Source organism: Limulus polyphemus, unplaced genomic scaffold, assembly GCF_000517525.1.
Source record: "Limulus polyphemus unplaced genomic scaffold, Limulus_polyphemus-2.1.2 Scaffold1336, whole genome shotgun sequence".
Lineage (NCBI taxonomy): Eukaryota > Metazoa > Arthropoda > Merostomata > Xiphosura > Limulidae > Limulus > Limulus polyphemus.
In genome coordinates, this window is record NW_013666946.1 from 105,479 (window position 1) to 125,426 (window position 19,948).

At 30.9% G+C, this 19,948-nt stretch overlaps 1 protein-coding gene across 3 annotated transcripts in view; it reads right to left on the reverse strand.

The window, feature by feature from the left end:
• Positions 1-1,345: 1,345 nt before the first annotated feature.
• The window catches only part of LOC106463151 (BLOC-1-related complex subunit 6-like), an 88,842-nt gene continuing 70,239 nt past the window's right edge, over positions 1,346-19,948 (reverse strand). For all 3 annotated transcript variants that reach the window (XM_013923146.2, XM_022390576.1, XM_022390578.1), the window contains exons 5-6: positions 13,424-13,500; positions 1,346-6,268 (exon numbers count right to left, since the gene is read on the reverse strand). In XM_013923146.2, coding sequence (XP_013778600.1) covers positions 6,211-6,268; positions 13,424-13,500 — 135 coding nt within the window. In that variant the 3' untranslated portion in view covers positions 1,346-6,210. The remainder of the gene's footprint in view (positions 6,269-13,423; positions 13,501-19,948) is intronic.

Consider the following 19,948-nt stretch of genomic DNA (forward strand, 5'->3'; position numbering starts at 1 on the left):
AAGTCGCAGGAAGAAAATGGTATCCAGAAGTTGCCCTGGCCGAGCCAATCTCCTGAAATGGACCCCATCGAAAACCTCTGGGCCATACTCGACCATCAAGTCAAGAAATAACCAAAAAGAACCAACTTCAAAAAGCGATCTACCTCAAGTATTGAAGCAAGAGTGGGCGAAAATCCCACAATCTAAAATTGACAAGATGATTCTCACGATGCCCCAAAAGATCAACGAACTCCACGAAGCAAAAGGAAGATCTACTAGATATTAATTAAATTATAAATATATCAATTCATGTGAATATGACTGAAAATTTTCCTTTTTTCTGCAAAGGCGGTGTCTATTTACTTGTGACCACGCTGTATATATATATATATAGGCGACTAAGTGCAAGTAAAGACATCTACCAATGATTGATAATAGTTACTTATTTTAGTTGAAAGGTTGCTTAATGTTGTTAAGGCTAGTACTTTTAAAATTGACAGCAAGATGAATAGCTTGTTCTTTACCATTCCACTTTGTAAATGATTTTGAACTGAGCCTAATATACCACACATGGTATCTTTTCTTTGTAATCTGTTGGGTTTTTTCCCGTTGGGTGATGATGTTGAGCTATCCTGCTAAATAATGTAACTTTGTGAGGTTGTAATATAGCTGGAATAGTTCAGGAAATATCTGTGTCAGATGTAAACCAGATAGGTTCTATTATCCCATATTTCACAGTTAATTGTGGCTGAGGTTGAAATGTTTGAATAGATGTGATTTGTTAGGTTAGTTTGGTCCCTGCATTTACAAATTCATTCTCCAGATGTTTTATACCATCATTTATGTTCTCTTTTTATCTCCTTGACTTTGATATTATAATCTTTCCGCACATATTTAAAACTATGGTTGTAATAAATATTTATGAAATACACAATTGCTTTCCTCCAGGCTGTACTGACTTTTTCAAGTTCCAACTATATAAATTTTTGTACTTAGTTCTTCTTTAAAACTTAAGTCTCTTTCTTTTAACCCTTCTCTGAAATTCCTGTGTCTTACCATTTGATAGTTTAATATTCTATAATCTTAATCTTGGTCTTCCTGTAATCTATTTTCTTTCTTATTGGTCTTTTAATTTTCTGTTTCTTTCTTTTACATCTTTCTGCTTCTTCTTTGTTCTATGTTCCATCACCTCTATTAAATTTTCTGTCTTACTTCAAGCTTGCGTCATTATCTTAAAATCTAATCTTGCTAATATTTTACTTTTATCAAAATAATACCATTTCTAACAACAATGTTGTAACACTTTTATCGTTGTGCAGGTTCTCTTTTTGACTGTTTAGTAAAAATAATGTACAGTCCGATTTGCTTAATGGAAAGTAAAGCATTTTATTCCTTCAACCAAAACTTACACAATTTCACGAATTGAAGATAACCTAGTGATAGATCTAACTCTCAAATAAAAATTGACAGTCATTTACTTGTTAAAGTCAAAACTGATTGATTAACAGACTCACTAACTAGTCCACTGTCTGACCCTGGTGTTTTTATATATTTTTTCCCAGATATTATGAAAATTTCACATATCAAATTAAATTTAGACCCTCAGAAAATTTCTAGATATGATATATCATTACTGTGTCATACCAAATTTTCCTCTAGCAAACACTACACAACATATAAAATTAAAAACAAAACTTACAATAATAAAGTGTGGAGGTATTTGTAGACAAAACTGTTATTTCCAAAATAAACTTTCAGACATTAAGCTTCTAGATAAAATTATCACACTAACAATTCGATTATTTTTGAATTTCAACCCAAGTGTTTATAGGGACTACCAGTTATACATAGTGAAAATATAAATTTTTGTTGATAATGTTGTGAACAGTACTACTACGAGTATCATATCTTTCTTAGTTAATCAACTGTGTGCAGCATAATTAACATTATTCCCAAATGCCCAAAGCCCAACTACATAAAAAATGCCAGATTTCATTTAAAAATCCATACCTATGAAAGCAAAAATACAAAAATGAAAGATAATTATTTGAGGTAAAAAAAAAGATCACATTGTGGTTTCATCACCAAGAAGTCATAATAACGAGCACTACTGATCATTCAATATTAACACAATCAACTTCACCTAACAATATAATCCAGAAAGTTATGAAGCATAGCCAAACTAATTTAAGCATAATTACATCAGTCAAGTATAGAATTTTCAGTGAAAAAGAAGTTAGATGTCAATATGTACAAGCACACAATGAAAACCATTAAGATGTTAAGTGTGGAAAGTGGACTTGTTAAAAACAAAATACTTTAAGTGTCATGGTGATGGTATTGTAGATAATAAAATGTTGCTTCAAACATGATGATATTCAGAGTCACTCTTCATTTTATTTGGATGTCAATGGACAACAGTTAGCATGTATATTTTTCAAAACACATTTTATGACTGTTTTGTATAAAAAGTATTTGGTAAAACAGTACAAATTTGATACTCACATAAGTGAACTTGTGTGCTACAGAAGCTAGAAAAAGAAATAAGGAGGAGGTATGGAAAAACAGGATTCTGACATTCTTCTAAAGGTGGAATATTTGTTCAGAAAAGTAGACAGACTTGTTATCTCAATGGAGAGAATCTACAGGAATGACAAAAGCATATAGGGCTTTCACCACTGAAACTGCTGATGATAACATGAACAGAATTAACACAAGAAAAGATATCATGGTATGGAAAAACAGGATTCTGACATTCTTCTAAAGGTGGAATATTTGTTCAGAAAAGCAGACAGATATTGTTATCTCAATGGAGAGAATCTACAGGAATGACAAAAGCATATAGGGCTTTCACCACTGAAACCGCTGATGATAACATAAACAGAATTAGCACAGGAAAAGATATCATGATATTTTATATGCCTAAATAATAAAAAAACTTTAATTTTTATATTGGATACCTTACATTAGTGTATAAATGCTAAGTCTAAGGATATTCTGGAAAAACTAGAAACAGCCTTCCAACATTTTTTCAAGTGAATTTAAATCTAAAATGACAGACTTTAAAGTGGCTAGTGCAAAAGTCAATTTTGGAAATACATGGTACATGCACACTTTGGGCAGCAGATGCCACCTTGGCCCATTCAAATACACTGCATTACCCATACATTTGGAATTTGCCCTGAATGACATCATTAAAGAGTCATACACAACAGAAGCAGCTGAAATCCACTAACCTGTTTTACAAAAACCTTCAAGGAGGCAAAAAATATTGGAAGATCAATTCTTGAGCCTAGCAGAGATAATAAAACAACATGTATATACAACATTTTCATATTGGTTTTTTCCAAGTTTCTGAAAGGAGGCCAAGTGTAATTGGGCATATGGAAAATTTTTCTGAGAGCAAAAAGAAACCTGACAAAAACAAAGTAATAGTGTGTGCAGTTTTCTAAGAAAGTTCAGTTTGTTTTTTAGATGTTCCTACTTCAAGATATTTTAGGAGAAATCAACAATTTCTCCTTAATGTTTCAGCAAAATGATATCACTATGCATAGTGTACTGGCCAAACCAGAATGTGCACAGATTGTGGCACTTTCAATGCAGGATGAAGAATGCTCCATGGAAAATTAGTTCTGGCATACATTTCAGAAAGGACAATTAAAGGAGCACTCACTAAGCAATGTGAAAACTAAAACAGATCTGACATATGACAAAAACAGATTGTTATCTATTAATGACACCTTGAATAAATGTATTAGAGGTAACCAAACTAATATAGTTTTGAAAGAACAAATATGTTTGACTATAAGTATTGGCCTAACCAGCATATTCATCTTTATGGCATATAATAAGTTCAACATCTAACTGTTAATTTCAGTACCACTTTATACACAACAGTGTCCTGAGTGAGTTGGAAGAGAAATAAAGATATATATCAGGCAAACTGGCCTTCTGTTTGTCAGCATTAGTCACGTGAGACAGTATATAAGCCTGAATGATACCGATACAGAAGACTTTAAGAAAATCCTGATAGTAATACACCTCTGCAACATTTAACCCCTACTTACTGCTTGATGTAAGAGGGGTTTCAGCACAATGAAGAGCATAATAAGTAATTGGTGCTGCAGCCTGGAAACAACTTCTACTGACCAGCTTATGAGAATTACTACCAAAATATTTCAAAGACAAGATAAAGGCAACCCAGGAGAAAAAGTCAACAGATGGTGGTTGTCTTGTCAACAACTTTACAAACCAGACTTTAACTCTAACTGAATTAAACATTTCATGAGGGGGGAAGGGAGGGATACAATTTTTAAAAACAAACTTGCAAGCTAGAACAGTACAATTTGCACCTCAAACATCATTAACTGCAAAATATGGAATACGAGAATCCATCTGGCCTATATCTCTTATCACAAATGCTGTTCCACCTATGTATTACTCCAGCTATATCAATACCCCATTAACTTCCAAAATTTAGCAGGCTAGTTAAACATCACTGACTTGAGAAACCAACAAATTATGATGAAAACATACTAAGTAGCATATCAGACACAGTTTTATATCATTTCTGAGCATCTAGATTTGATTTGACATCTGCAATTTTAAAATTTATTGATAAAAAATCTTGAGTCACAGGTTTTTATAAATACATTCAGATTTATTTGTACTTGTTGAATTCAATAACTTTGTATATTACATGGATTTACTTGTAAACATTTTCTTTAAACTTTCTAACTTAAAATTTTTCCAAAATTATAAAAATAAAAATCCTTGTTCACAATGTTTAAATCAGTTGTTTCTTCCTTTGTTGAAAAGCTCACGTAACTTAGCAGTAATGAATCTGCTATGTTAAAGTTTCTACAAAGATTTCAGTTTTTATATTAAAATGATTCTGAATATGCAAATCAGCAAGTCATATGACAACCACAGTCAAACTAAAGTCACTATGGAACAAAATATATAAGAACTACACTATGACATTGTTTAGTACATAGTGTGATACCACTGAAAATTGATTGCTTTTGAATAGAATATGTAACAGCCCTCCCCAATGCAAAATATTAATTCACTTAAACTGTAAAGATGTGTTCAGATCAAGGACTTTCAAGTATTTTCAAGAGAGGGATATCCTCTGTACTTAATGGCATTGGAAAAACAAATTAATATGGATCAACTTGGAGTACCAGCATGATTTAAAAAAGAGACCTGCAACAAGCTGTACCCATAGTCATGGTAAGCAAAGTACAGAAATTTGCAATAGGTGAGAATCCATAAACACAAAAGTCTGCAGCAAATTCATCCATGTGCCAAAGACAAACGTATCCAATACTGTCAAGAAGATCTCCATTTCAAAAAGCGGCACAAGTCTTGTGTATGTACACAAGCTGCTTCCCGGACATGTACATTCAACTGTTGTTTACCTCAAGCAGCTGTAGAATTAAAGGTTCCAAAATTGACCATAAAGGCTGGTCTGTTAAATCCTTTCTTTCAATATACACTATTAACCTGGGATTCATAGTAGCAAAGCAAAGCAAAAAAAAAAATCTTGGAATTTCACAAGAGAAAGTGAAATCAGCTAAATATTAAACTATAAAAATGGATTCTAAGTATGACCTTAGTTACTTTAATCTAAAAGTTTGACAATTTGAAGTTTTTGAGATATGTACAAAACTAGTACAGAAAATAAAATTAGCTAGCTCTTTGAAATCAGTTGATTAATTTATTACACAACACAAACATACTAATAAAACTCATTGTTTATAATTTTAACACCTACATTTAAACAAGCAGTTTTGATATAACTATCAATGTGTATCACAACTACAGATGGAAAATTGTTGGAATTTGCTAATCAACGAATCATTGGGCTCATTAATAAATTAGATTCAATTAACTGATTATTTTTACATGAGATTTGGATAGTTAGAATAACTGAAAATTGTAAGAAGCAGAAACACTAATTTTGAACACATGATTATTTTTCTTGAATTGTGACACTGATTAAGTTTAACAACTTTGAAGTATCAGAAATAATAATGAGAAGTCATAATGGCGATATTTCAGTTACTTGGATAGTTGGAATAATCAAAAACAGTAATTTTAATTAGTTGGATATTTTCATGACATTAATAGATTTACTTGTAATTTCAAATAATCAATTACTTTATGTGATACTAATTGATTAATTGCTTAGCTTTAATCACAACTAATGTTATACAATGGCACCAATTAACTTTTTCTTTCAACGATGTTTTCAAAGCAGTCTATCACTCTCTTAATTTCTTTACTGAAAGAAGTTAAGGAAAAATTTAGTAAAACTACTATAAAATATTCACATTTTTTCTCTGAAAACCTGCTGATTTTAACAATATTAAGAATGCCTAAACTAACTGCTATTTAAAAAGTACAGTAATTAACCGATGTGTTCAAGTTATTTTTTCAGTTTATATTAAACTTTTATAAAACAAAAAAAAAGACAATCAACATACTCCAAATGTCAAAGATACAAATCTTAAAGACAAAATAATAGTATTAATGATTCTTATGATTACAATTCTCAACATATTATACAAAAAACTAAAATAAAAATTAATTTTTGAGGATTTTTTAAACTACTTAACATATCAATGAAAAAAACCAGTTTTAGAAATCTGTATTAGGTACTCACTTTGTAATGTCAAACTATAATCATATTACTCAGAGTTATTAAGCAACAGAGGAATATGTTTTAATCGCATTTCTATTATAAATAAATGTACAGAAACATTTGATAGTAATGTAACATCCATTTTTCAAATACACTATAAACTACACCACAGTGCTAATTTTTTTGCTTTGTCAATAAGTATATTTATAAACAGTTTTAACCCATAAATATGGACTTTAAATTTCTCACTAACAGCCAATTTTATTATGAAAAAATTGACACTTTTTGAAATTTACACTGGGTGTGGAATACACACATATGTTTTCTATTTGCTTTTATGAATGCAGGAACTTAAAATTTTCATTTATTTAGTTTTAATGTAGTTGTAGCAGAATCATGAGGTCTAGAGTCATTATTTTCTATAGAAGATAATGTCTATTCTGCCTTAGGGGGTATTACAGTATCACATAGCATTAAAGTATAAGGGTTCAGCAATTGTGTTATCTTTTGCTTGCCAAATTGACAATATGTGTATGCTACAACCAATACTGTGAGAGAACAAGGGTCACAATTTGACACTGTTTACTGGACAAAGTGAGTTTAACTGTCAAACTGAAGTGCACTTCCTTGGTTGTGTTCAAGTAAAGACCATGCTTTAAAATCATCATATTTTAGTTCTATCCTGAGAGAGAGAAAGCTGTTGGTCTAAGTTTGATCTAGTAAAAGAAACTATTTTTTATGTGTATGCAAGTAAGTATAGTGTATTTTCTTCTTGACTGTTTTACAATAAAGACTATATAGATAGAAAGAAGAAAATTTGGTGAGAAGCCTGATGAACCTTGCAATCTCTCAAGCCCTCCACGTTAAAACACTTATATGACCAGCAAATATCAACTTTCTTCTAAGAAATGGCAATAAACAAGATGTTAGAGGATAAGTGGAACTCTAGTTCAGTATAGGAAATGTTTCCACAGAACAAAAATGGGCAATTTTGATCTCCTATGATTATATAAAATTCACTGCCTCAAAACTTGCACTAATTGAAACCTTCAAAATCAGTAGCATAGTACAGTTGTCAAAAGTGTTTGGATGATGAAAAACTTCATTAGAAACACTGACACAGAGATCATCTTCTATCTAAACTGAATGAATCTTTAACTCCACATCATGGCTGGACTTCAACAATCTGAAGAGCCTTATCAATCAAAAAATGAGAAGAAACTTGCCAGACATGAACACTCACAAAATGTTAATTTAAGGAAACTTTCAAGTAAAATAACTCATGGTGAAATTTTTCCAAAACAAATCATTTCAACTTCATTAAAAAAAAGAAAATAACAGATAAAATATAAAGTTTTACTGAAAAAAAACCATTTGAAATGTATTTAAGAGGTTTTAGAGATTTGAGATTTGGAGATGATGAATAGTATTTTTATTTTTAACATGAAAATTACTTTGCACACTAACTATTCAAAATAAATATTCAATATATTCATAGACAAATCTTTATTATAGTTTATTAAAAAATATTTCACTAAAAATATGATTTTTTGTATGTGAAAGACTTGTAATGTTAACTGAAAGACTGCCAAATTTTGTGAAGATAAACACACACACACTATATTAAATCTATAAAGACTTTAAAAGAGTACAAAGAGGCCACAAGGTTGGTCAAATTGGCCAAGCTTGTGTTGAGAGAGTTAATATCCAAACACAAGAATGAATGAGTCTGGATACCATATGATAGCATTTTCTCTCTTATAGTAAGTGACTGAAACAGACTACATTTTCTACCACCTTGTTCAACATAGATCTTTCAACATTTTTTGTATATAAAATTTTATGTTAGTGAAGGAAGTAACAAAATTATTCTCATCCTAGTTACCTACTGAATTGGAACATTTGACTAGGATTTCACATGTGCCTTTTCGTGGGAAAGATTACTTCGAACTCATTGTATACAGGTACACGACAATTTTTGCAGTGGGTCAGATGATACTTTTAGGATAAAACCCCCCTTATTCTTCAATGGAAATGACCAACAATGACTTGGACAGTACACATACCCTGGGAAATAGCATTATTGTTCTATGTATGTAATGCTATGTTTTCTCAATCTAGAACAGATTCTTCTTCTACATTGAGATCTCTGAAACCACCAGCAGAGGCACTGTCCTTTGTCACAGTGTCATTATTAAAAGTATTAAGTAATCTAATGTTGTTGCCTCTTACAACAGATATTATCTCATCAGTGAACCAGATAGCAAAAATATTTAGACTAGTATAAATAAATGAAACATGGTTTTACACTGCTTATCAGATATGAAAATTTTCAAATTCTACTTGCGTTTAAATGGGAAAGACATTATATGCCTGCTTGTTTCTAGATGGTGTTTGGTCTCTTACACTAATTTTGATCTCATTAGATCTCTTTGTCCTTATATATATATTTTTTAATGTGCATCTGCCTTGATAGACACATTATTGTCTGATATGATAAGAGCTATGCCAATTTCAATAAATGCACTCTCCACAAATTTCTGAAGTTCATTTAACCCTCTGCGCATGTCACAAGGATTTTAGTGAGTAACATTCAACATTTAATTACACTACTTTTTGTTCATGTTATACCAATTAGTATAGCATAACGTTGAAGCTAATAATCCATATTTTAATAGTATGTAAATTTTAAGTTCTTAATTTTATAAGGTAATATTAACTCTCTCATATGGGGATCATTTTTATTTGTACATATTTTTAATACTGTAACTTTTAATACAGTGTGTGTACCTTCACAAAATTTGACAAACATTTAGTACACATTACAAGTATTTTGTACACAACAAATCAGTTTTTTAATGAAGTATTTTTATTAAAGATTAAAAATATCTTTCTTCATCTCAAAAATCTCAGGTTGGATTTGTATATTCACTAAAACCTTCTAAATACATTTTTAAATGTTTCTTTTCACTAAAACTTGATATTTTATCTGTTATTTTCTCTACCATAACTCTATACAATGTTGGTCAATTTGACTGACCTCGTAACCCCCAAAAAAAAAAAAAAAAAAGAAAATTAAAATTAATCTAAAGTACCCATTTTTCTTTCTAGAACAACTTCAAATTGTAACATGAAACTATATTTGTTTATCCTAAGTAGCTTTAAACTTGTAACAGTATACATCTATTTATAGTTAAATTTTTTCTTTTATTGTAGTTTGAACCATGTCTAACTGCTATTCTCACCATTATAAGTTGCAAGTCACTTGGGAAACATGGAGGTCATGTTATGCTATAGAATTACATTATATACAAGCTGCTTGCATGCGTGACTTGTGAAACATTATTATTATGTTATTAATATTTATATTACCTAATCTAACCTTAACTAACTAGAGAGATTCCTATTTTTACATTAAATTTACTTTTGTAATAGTATATAAAGAATAAACATGAAAAATGAGAAATAAAGTACTTACCTGAATCTTCTTTTTTCTTGCTGTTGATTGTCGATGAAACTTAACCCTATTTCATTTTTTTATACTAATGGTAGTAATGCACTAAATAATTTTTATTTAATTAAATAATGCACCAAAGAACATAAACTCATAACATACAAAACATTGAAACTTACCCCTAATTCTCACAATTTCTCTGGCTTTCTAACTATGCAACAAGAGCTTTTACAAATGTATTTAGGAAATTTTAGAGATTAATGAAATTTGAAGTTTTTCAGATGTATAAAAGCGTTTTTAATATTAACATGAAAATCACTTTTCACTTGAACTAGTTAAAAAAAAGGCTTGATATATTCATGAACAAATCTTTATTAAAAAAATACTTCACTAAAAAATATGATTTTTGTATGTGAAGTTTTGTGAAGATACACATACTATAAGTTAGTAGTATTGAAATAGTGGTCATGTGGTCAGTCAATTTGATGAAGCCCATGTTGAGAGAGTTAAGATGTCATCAATAGCTCAAATGCCAGTTCTAGATGTCAGCTTCTGAAAATAATTGTGGTGTGCCTTTTCATGTTATGAGTACAAAATCTTTGTAAAGATGTTAGGTAAAGCCTTATATTTGATGCATTCCATTGCATTATAAGCAAAAGTACTTGTCCCCAATGATGGGAAAACTTTAAGTTAATCTAACAATTTAAATTATTTCATGGAGTTTAAAAACGTTAATTGTGTTGTACTGTTGGTTTTAGCTCTGAGCTATTCATACTGCCTACCAAGAAAAGTAATTGTTGAGCAGTTCAATCATCCTAAGAGCCACTCAACAAGAACATACATTAAATGTACATTTGTATTCTTTAAGTTATGTCACATTTTGTAATAGGAATGATAGTGTGATTAATTCCTAACAATTTAATGTAGAATATCCTGCCTGTAAAATAAAATTTGGCATCAATATTATTCATGCCTATTCTCCCTTCATTTCTAAAGTGAATGTTGAGCTTTGCCTAAATGCACAGTTTTTCAAACACAGCACAGGAAACAGCCACCATAAATGGGAGACAGATGAATGCTCAGACAGACACCACAGTTCACAATATATACAAGATAGACTGGTGGAAAAATTTATTGCATCACCCAATTTTTTCACCCTTTTCTCCGGAATCATTGTCTGTTTTGAAGAGTTAATGCATGTAGATGCAAATTTGTTTCGTGAATGGTATAATACTGTCTAATTATTATATCAGCAGCTTTATATTTTGTCTAAATAGAGGTTGTTACTGAAAGTCTATCTGCTACAATGTGCACGTGATGCTACCATGGCCAAAGGTTGCGAGTTAACTCCAGGAAAAAACAGTCATTGTTTCTTTGAGCAAAGAGGGGCAAAGAAGACTGCTACATCACTAGGTGCAGAGATATAAAAAACTGTCTGTAAAAGCAGCAGAAGGGAAGTGGTAGGTCAAAAGCTTCCACAATAGCTAACAATCATGTTCTGAAATGTAGGAGCCAGTTAATGCATGCTCCATCCAGTCTTGCCTGTACAGAAAGTCTCCCAGCAAGACAGCCAAAAAAAAAACTCTCCTCACCAACAAGATAAGGAAGATGATGCTCAACTGGGCCAAAGAGCATGTTGACCAGACTGATGCAAAGTGGAGCACAGTTATTTTTTCAGACAAATCCAAGTTCAACCCACAAATGTCTGATGGGAAGCACTTTATACAATGTTAATGTTGATAAAAGTTTCATCCAGCATGTTTGTGCTCCTTGACACAGGTCTTAAAAGGTTGATAACATTCATGCACTCTATGCAGTAGATGTGAAACAGAGGAAATTCCATTCTACACGTAAGAAAAATATATCTTGGGTTTTATTTCATTGTTTCAGATGAAGGACTATCTTCAAAAGGAGAGGATCAAGATGCTAAACTGGCCAGGCAACAGCCCAGATCTCAACCCTTTCAAAAACTGCTGGAAGGTAATGGGTAACAAAGTGCAAGAGAAGAAACTGAAAAGCACCTTGGAACTACAGGAAGCCCTAATCTATACATAGCATTAAAAACTCACAGTGGTCTACATTCAGTCCCTTGTGCACACTATGCTACAGAAATGTCAAGCAGTGTAGTCAATTCACTTTTTGTCAATTCTGTTAATAGTATTGTCTTTACATCTATGTTTTCTTACTCAGAGAACATTTTTGTATTTCCAAGTATTTGTTGATCATCAGTTGTAATATGTTTGTCACAGTTGATTTGTTAATAAAGATGCAATGTTGAGATGATTGAAGTATGAGTCAGCTTACACAATGCAATGTCCATAACCATTTTACTCTACTTCTGACACTTCCTCAACTTACAATTTTATAAAAATTACAGGAACCAAGAAAAGTGTGAAAAAACTGGGATATGCAATAATTTTTTTCACCACTGTAATTCTGAACTTCTTAAATAGCTCATATGTAAAAGTAGTGCCAAAAAAAGAAAATTTTTAAATATCTGTAAATGCTTTTGAAATACTCATCCATGAATACCAATGTCTCTCCCATTGTTAATATCAAGACACAGATTTCATGGGTTAGGGGCACAATAAAGAAAGGCTTGTATCTTGATATCTACTATTTACCCAACATCACAAAATAGACCTTCTGAAAGCTCAAAGTTTTATACCTACCTTCTAAACATGACAAACCTTTTCTGACAGGAGTGAGGTGCAACAAAATCCTATAATAAGGCTAGTTTGAAAACTAGCTGTTATACTAATTTTGCTTATGCACCGAGAGATGGTGACATGACTAATGCATGCACTCTGTAAGAGACAACCCTATCAGATTCATTCTTTGAACATGTGATGTGTTTTGATCTTGTCTTTTGTTCAATACAGAAGTATTTATTTTTACAACTAATTTGTGTCCACTCTTGCTTCAGTTCACTGAGGTAAAAAACTGTTTCAACTCTGTAATATATATTGTGCCATTCATTAATCACTGTTTACTGCTTTTAACTCTAAGGTAGTCACCATGTCGGAGAATACCAAGGTCTGCTCAACTGATGAAAGAAGACATATTGAGTATTCACAATCATAAAGAGCTCGAGACTTTTGGCTTCATGCAACTTGTTGTTGCCTCTGAACACACTGCAGGAATTCATACCTGTTGTATATGTGTATATTCTTTACTACTCATTAGTTTCATATTAAGCATACCACACAATACAATCCACCCCAAAATAATATAAAATAATAAAACTTTTTCACATGTTCAAAATACAAATACTTACTATGTATAGTGATTATTATACACTGTAAGGTCTGTTCAATATTACAGTGCATCTGAAAGGATACATTTCTTCAGACATTTTGTACACTGGCTTCATGGAATTACTTAGTTCTTCACACTTTGCCATCAACTGGTACATGGCCTGTTAAATACAAACATCATAAATAATATCTTAAAACCACACTGAAATCTGTTAGAATAAAACTAAAAATATTTAATGGGTTATAAGTTTACTAAACAGCATAACAATGTACTTCACCTGACCATATTCAGCTGAGATGTTTTTATACTAAAATACATTGTTCATAATGGTTTATGTGAAACAACTCGACTGCTTACATAAAATATAGAAAACCAATTTTAGTCTTTAAATAAATATGAAGCTGCTGTTATTAAATCAATTAGTGATTAACTTATTAATTTTAGAATGAAAAAAAAATAACTGAATTCAACTAAAGGTCTTAATATCTCTACTTGAAATTCAAAAATGTCAGTTGCAAACACTACCATCCAGTAGTGTTAACCAGTTATATCCAATTTAAAGCAGTATGAACTCTAATTACACACATATGTACTGCAACTGCAGCAAAAGTTTCTAATCATCTATTATTTATCCAAAATTAACTTAGTTCTTTCATGTAAAAAATACCACTTTCATTAAAATTATATTCATACATAGTATAGAGTTCAATAAAAAGTTAACTTTTTACTGTCATCAATGTCAGGCCCTAAGCAAACACAAAAAAAGCAACACATGAATAAACAGAAAGAGAAATACAAAATACAACAGACATAACACTGCAGTAGAGCTATAATTCCAGTTGGTGCCAAGAATTATTATTGTTGTGTTATTCAGGGAGATTCATGCATCCTCTTTTACTCTTCCTAGTCATTATTGGATCATATGTGTTAAGGTGTTTATATAAATTAGTTATTGATGACACGGTACTATCCAAACAGTTGGTATATTTCTGTTATTGTTTAATGCTTGCCTTGCATCATGTCTTGTATATGTTGCCTGTCTATACTCTGTTTATATTAGAGATCGACATGATAAACAGGTTGGCCTGGAATATTTTCTTCTACATTAATGAACAATCCTACTATAATTTGAGAGAAGTTTGTTTGTCCTCTTATTCCTTCTTTACTTTTACATTTGGACCTATCAAATATGGTTTAATCCACTATGATTTCAGATGTGCCAAGAAGAAGTATTTTAAAGAATTTTAAAATACATAAATTTCATAGCTCCAGTGATGGCTAAATATCAGTCAGTAGGGATGCCCAATAAAGGTACTGATGGAAGTTTTCCAGTTTCCTTTTTCATTACATGAGGTATACATACAGTCTATGTACTTTCATTCATTACTAGCATATTTAGGACAAAAACAGAAACATTATATATGATTTGTTAATTTTCATAAACCTCTCACCATGTATCACATACGTATATATCTGCTAGTATATCTAATCATTCACATTTCCCCTCTAAAATGGTGATATAGTCATTGAAGCAATTTTTTACAATGAGATCAGTGTCACACTAAATTAAATCTTTTACATTAACAATAGCCTTTATTAAAGATACAACAATAAATTTCAAAATATTAATATATCAAGCACTAAGTTGTGAACTATGAATATTTATCAGAATGGAACTAAGACTGTTTAACATTTCTCTGATTCAATTCAGTTCAACATTTATTCAGTTAAATAAACATAACAGAAATTTATTTTGAATTATTGCAGCATTTGATCTTTCAATATTTTAATGACTTTGGAGGTTAAATATATTACACAATATATTACTGGACTTTTTAGTCGTTACAATAAAAGTGACAATTTCAAGAGACAAATAATAATGCATAAATAAAGATGACCGATACTTTGTTAACGTAATTAAGTACACTACTGGTTTTTCTAACCAATAGCTTCTGGTTACGGTTTTTGAGCCACAAGTTTTGAATACTTTCTAGACATTTTTCAAAGGAATTTTTAGGTAGAGTGCAATAATTAACTTTCACGTATACAAACAGAAATAATAATGTTTTGAAGTGGCAATCTTCATCAGTGCTGACTGAAATGATGCAATAGACATGAAATTACAGACCAGTAAAACTGGAAAGGGTACAAGAAAACCTATCTGCATAAAAACAAACATGTAAATCTCAACTCAAAAATATTGAAAATGGTACATTGTATTTCTTTTTCATCAAAATTAACTTCAAATGTTAATATATTTTGGTTTAGTTATGCCATTTTACTAACTTAAATATAAAAATTATTTTCCAACACTCACATATAAATTCCATAACTTTCAAGGCCTGAAACCTAAAAAATAAATTCCATGGGTTGTGCCAGTTAACAAAATATAGGGTCTATGAGTATAAATCTCATTGATTTAACTAGTTATTGGTGGTAGCAGAGAAGTTTTAAAAAAATCAAGAAAACTTGTGCACTTGTTGATCAATCTCTTACATGAAAATAATGAGTGTTAATTTAGATCTTAATGTTGGTATACAGATCAATCGAGTGTTTAACAACTGTATAATGATTGTGTGGCTATTGTCAGGCTTTACATATTCTACATGTTTTTTTTTTACAATGTAAATTCTCAAAGTTGGGAAGAACCCAAGAGTTACAAGATTGTTACGCAACCTGTAAGTTCTGAAATGTAAAAGTAACAGAGAAATTCTTGCATACTGAAAAAACACCAAGGGTAGTTGGTTCAGTTCAAGCAACAGTTCTTGAAAGAATAAGTAGTTCTAGCATTAATAAACATCATACCTTTGGGACATTCTCAGGTAAACTGAACTCAACATTATTAAATAGAACGTTTGAAAGCTTGCAATACAAAGTACAAAATAAGTCTAATTTATACTGAAAAAAAGAGAGACTGAATACAAAATTTTCACTGTGAAATAAAAACACTCTTATTGTAATAACCCTATAGTTACAGGTTTCTCTATGGGTATGTAACAGAGGGCATGTCACCATGTTTGCAGACATACATTCAAAATTTTATTGAACTACCATTTTATGAATGTATGTCGATAAGTCTGACATAAAATTGTATATTAGAAATCAAATTTTAGTATTATACACTAGTTAATTTCTTAATTTAGAAGTAAATATTAAAATAAATATGCTAAATATCTATTTTTGTGTTTCATGTGATATGGCTGGTCAGATTACATTTTATGATGTCCACTATAGTTTTTTACGAATTAGAAACTCAAATTACCAATTTTGGCAAGTTATACTGTAAAATAGGAAACTCACTGTTTGCCAAGATATCATTGTATTTAGTAAATCTACCACAGTGGCTCTTCCATTTTTGGAAATACTTGTTTACATTCACCCACTTAGCTCCATTACATGTTTATAACCAATCGAAACTCAGATTTTCCCCCACATGGTTTCTTCAGCCTTTGTAAGGTGTCTACATGCCAAAAATAGTCCTTATGTTTCCAAGCTCAAAGAATAGAGGCAAAACAGAATGGTAATTGGATATGATATTTTTTAGACCCAAATACAGCTTAGTTAGTAAGACTGATAAATTACAGTGCAATTCTGTGGTATTGATATAGTAATTTATAATTTTTTATTTCAAAACACATGTAAAACCTAAAAAGATTATTTTGTTTTACATCCTCAATGTACAAAATTCAACAAAGCTTAGCAAAGTATGGCCAGCGAGTACAAACTTTGTAACACAAACAATCATAAGTAGTACAGATCATTGTTTTATATACTTCTATACTTACTGTTCAATGTCTTAAGAAAAATAACTGAAATTTAAGAATATTTGTAAATAGTAATAATATATATACATATGTAATGTATTATAACAAAAATGTGATCGTATTTTACAAAATACTGGTGCACTAGTAGTACAAAGCTAAGACAGATGCACTTTTTAAAGGCTAGTCTTGTGCTAATGGGCACATTAACATGAGTTACTGGTGAGCCACGTGATTGCAACTTCTGAGGCACTATTCTAAGTCAGACACAGATAAAAGGTCAATAAAATAAAAATAATAAATAAATGTATACTGTTACATGACTTAAGCTATTTAGAATAAACATTTGTGGTTTCCTGTTATAAATTGTAGTAATTCTAGAATGATAAAAAAAGTATAATTTAAATTTATTTCCTAATTTTTTTATGGTGGTTAGGTTAGATAAAATATAATGTTTTTCTAAAAAACAATGTTTGACAGATATTTAGGAGGTTACAGAGATTACACAAATTAAATTTGACAATTTTCAGTTAAAGTATTTTTTACTCTTAATTCAAAATTGCTTTGCATGTTGGATATTCAACATTCTGAAAGAAAATAAACGATTGGAAAAACTTTAATACTTAATTCAAAAACCTGATATTTTCTGTACAGAAGCCTTGTAATGTTTACTGATAATTTGAGAAATTTTGTGAATATATGGATACATTATCAAAAACTGTAGTATGACTAATCACGACTCAACATTATTGGATCTTCCTCACAGGGATGCACTGCAACAGTTTGAGACTCATCTACCAGTCTGGAAAAAACACAATTGAATCAATATTCTCATAACCAATCAGAAGTCACCATTCTTTAGTGCTTTCTCTCAGGACCATGTTATTGTTAATTTACAGAAGTCTAACTAACAGATGCTCAGATGTGATGAAAGGCTCATCACAGAGTCTGTAATACCATCTCCAAAAAGATAGAGAGCACAAGCTATTCATAGGCAACTATTCAACAAAAGAGTAATTTGAAATTAAATTGTTCATATCTACTTTAACAATACACATATCCAATCACATTGTTCTTGACCATCCCTAAGACTTGTGATTATACAAGTCAAAAGTTCTTTCTTCCTTGCTGCAATTCATTTGAAGTGTGATGATTCTTAAATGCAGATAGTGCCTCAAGGGAGGGTTGAGTTACAGAAATTTCATATGATTATCATAGCATGCAAGGTACACATTTTTAGCATTTCAATGGAAAGGGTATTTGTACTGTTTGTACATATCAGTAGAGCAAGAGAAAGCATAATTCAAGTAACGGAAAAAAACAAACAAAACTATGCTACTCACTGTTAGGTTACCACTGTACATCAGATGGTGTGAAGAAAATAAAACAAAGTGTTGCCAAAAAAAACCGGAAAACAGGGTGCCCAGTACAGCTAAAGTAGGAAGTTTCCAATGAAATATAAAAAGAGCCACTAAAATGATACCTGGGATGATGATCCCTATGACAATCGTTGTTTTCTCTGGAGAGGAGAAGGGTCAGAAGGGATTTAATTGAGGTGTTAAAGGTTATTGATAATTCAGACCCATCAAACTTGTTTGTGTTTAGAAGTGAAAACAATAGGACAAGGGTTCATAAATTCAAATTTTGGTTGTGTAGGAGTCATCTGCAATTTAGACAGTATTACTTTTTAAACAGGATGATTGGCTTTTGGAATGAGGTGCCTTCAAGGGTGGTGGAGGCAGAAAATTTAACTGAGTTCAAGAAAAGATTCGATGAATACATGAGAAGTAAGGGGTGGTTATAGGTGGGAGCTGGAAGGGACATCCTTGATGGTTCAATAAGCTCCTTTTTGTCCCTCCCTTTAAAAGTTTATGAATTTATGTTCATTCCTTGAGGTGAAATTTTTTATTTAAGTTTTTCACTTAAGTTTCTTTCCTGACCTAATAAGTTTATAATTTTTACATCATAGTTCTTTATGTTAAATAACACACAACAAATACAAGATATAAATAAAAAACAAGAAATTTAACACCTTACTTAGCCTTGAGGGTTTTTGTAATAAGGTGCCTGCTTTTGTAAGTCTTTTCTTGTCTAACATTCATTGTCCAAAAGATAATTCATGTACCTTTCAAATATGCATTTTAGAACACCAAAAGTGCAAAAGACACTAGAATAAAATCTCTTAAACTTACTATCATTCAACTGGCTTTCTAACTGAACTACAAATAGGTTGAAAAAAATTTCACTCTTCTTCAAACCATAACTTTAGCCTATACAAATCAAGAATCTAATTCCAAAATAGTGTCTTTCATTGTGAAAAATAAACAGACAGTCATCAGATTATGTTGTTCAAAATGGCATTGTTGGTAATACAAGACTGTTTACTGTAAGCATTATTATTTAATTTCTTAGATGATTTAATATTTAACAATTATTCACATTTCAGAACAATAGAGTTAAAAGAAATTATTTTAAAGGCAATAGTTGTGACAGGTTTAGTTATGCAACTCTGTATGAATCGTATGTTGTGTTTGCAATTACACTGTCATCTGGGCTTTACTAATATTGTTGACATCACATTACTCGAATCTTTGGTGTTTTTCTCATTACCTTAACTGAGTATTGTTACATTATAGCATTGCTCATATAGTTTATAGAAAGTTAAAGGCCTCAGTGAACAAGATATAATGTTACAACATCGAGGTCACGTGACTAGTATCACACCACGTCATTCTCGAACTTTCACGTCTTTTCCTTAAATCTCGTGATCTTTCTAGATATAGTGTAGTCTTGTATTTATAAGACCGGCCACGAAGCGACGGAGGGGCAATGAGTAATTGAATGTAT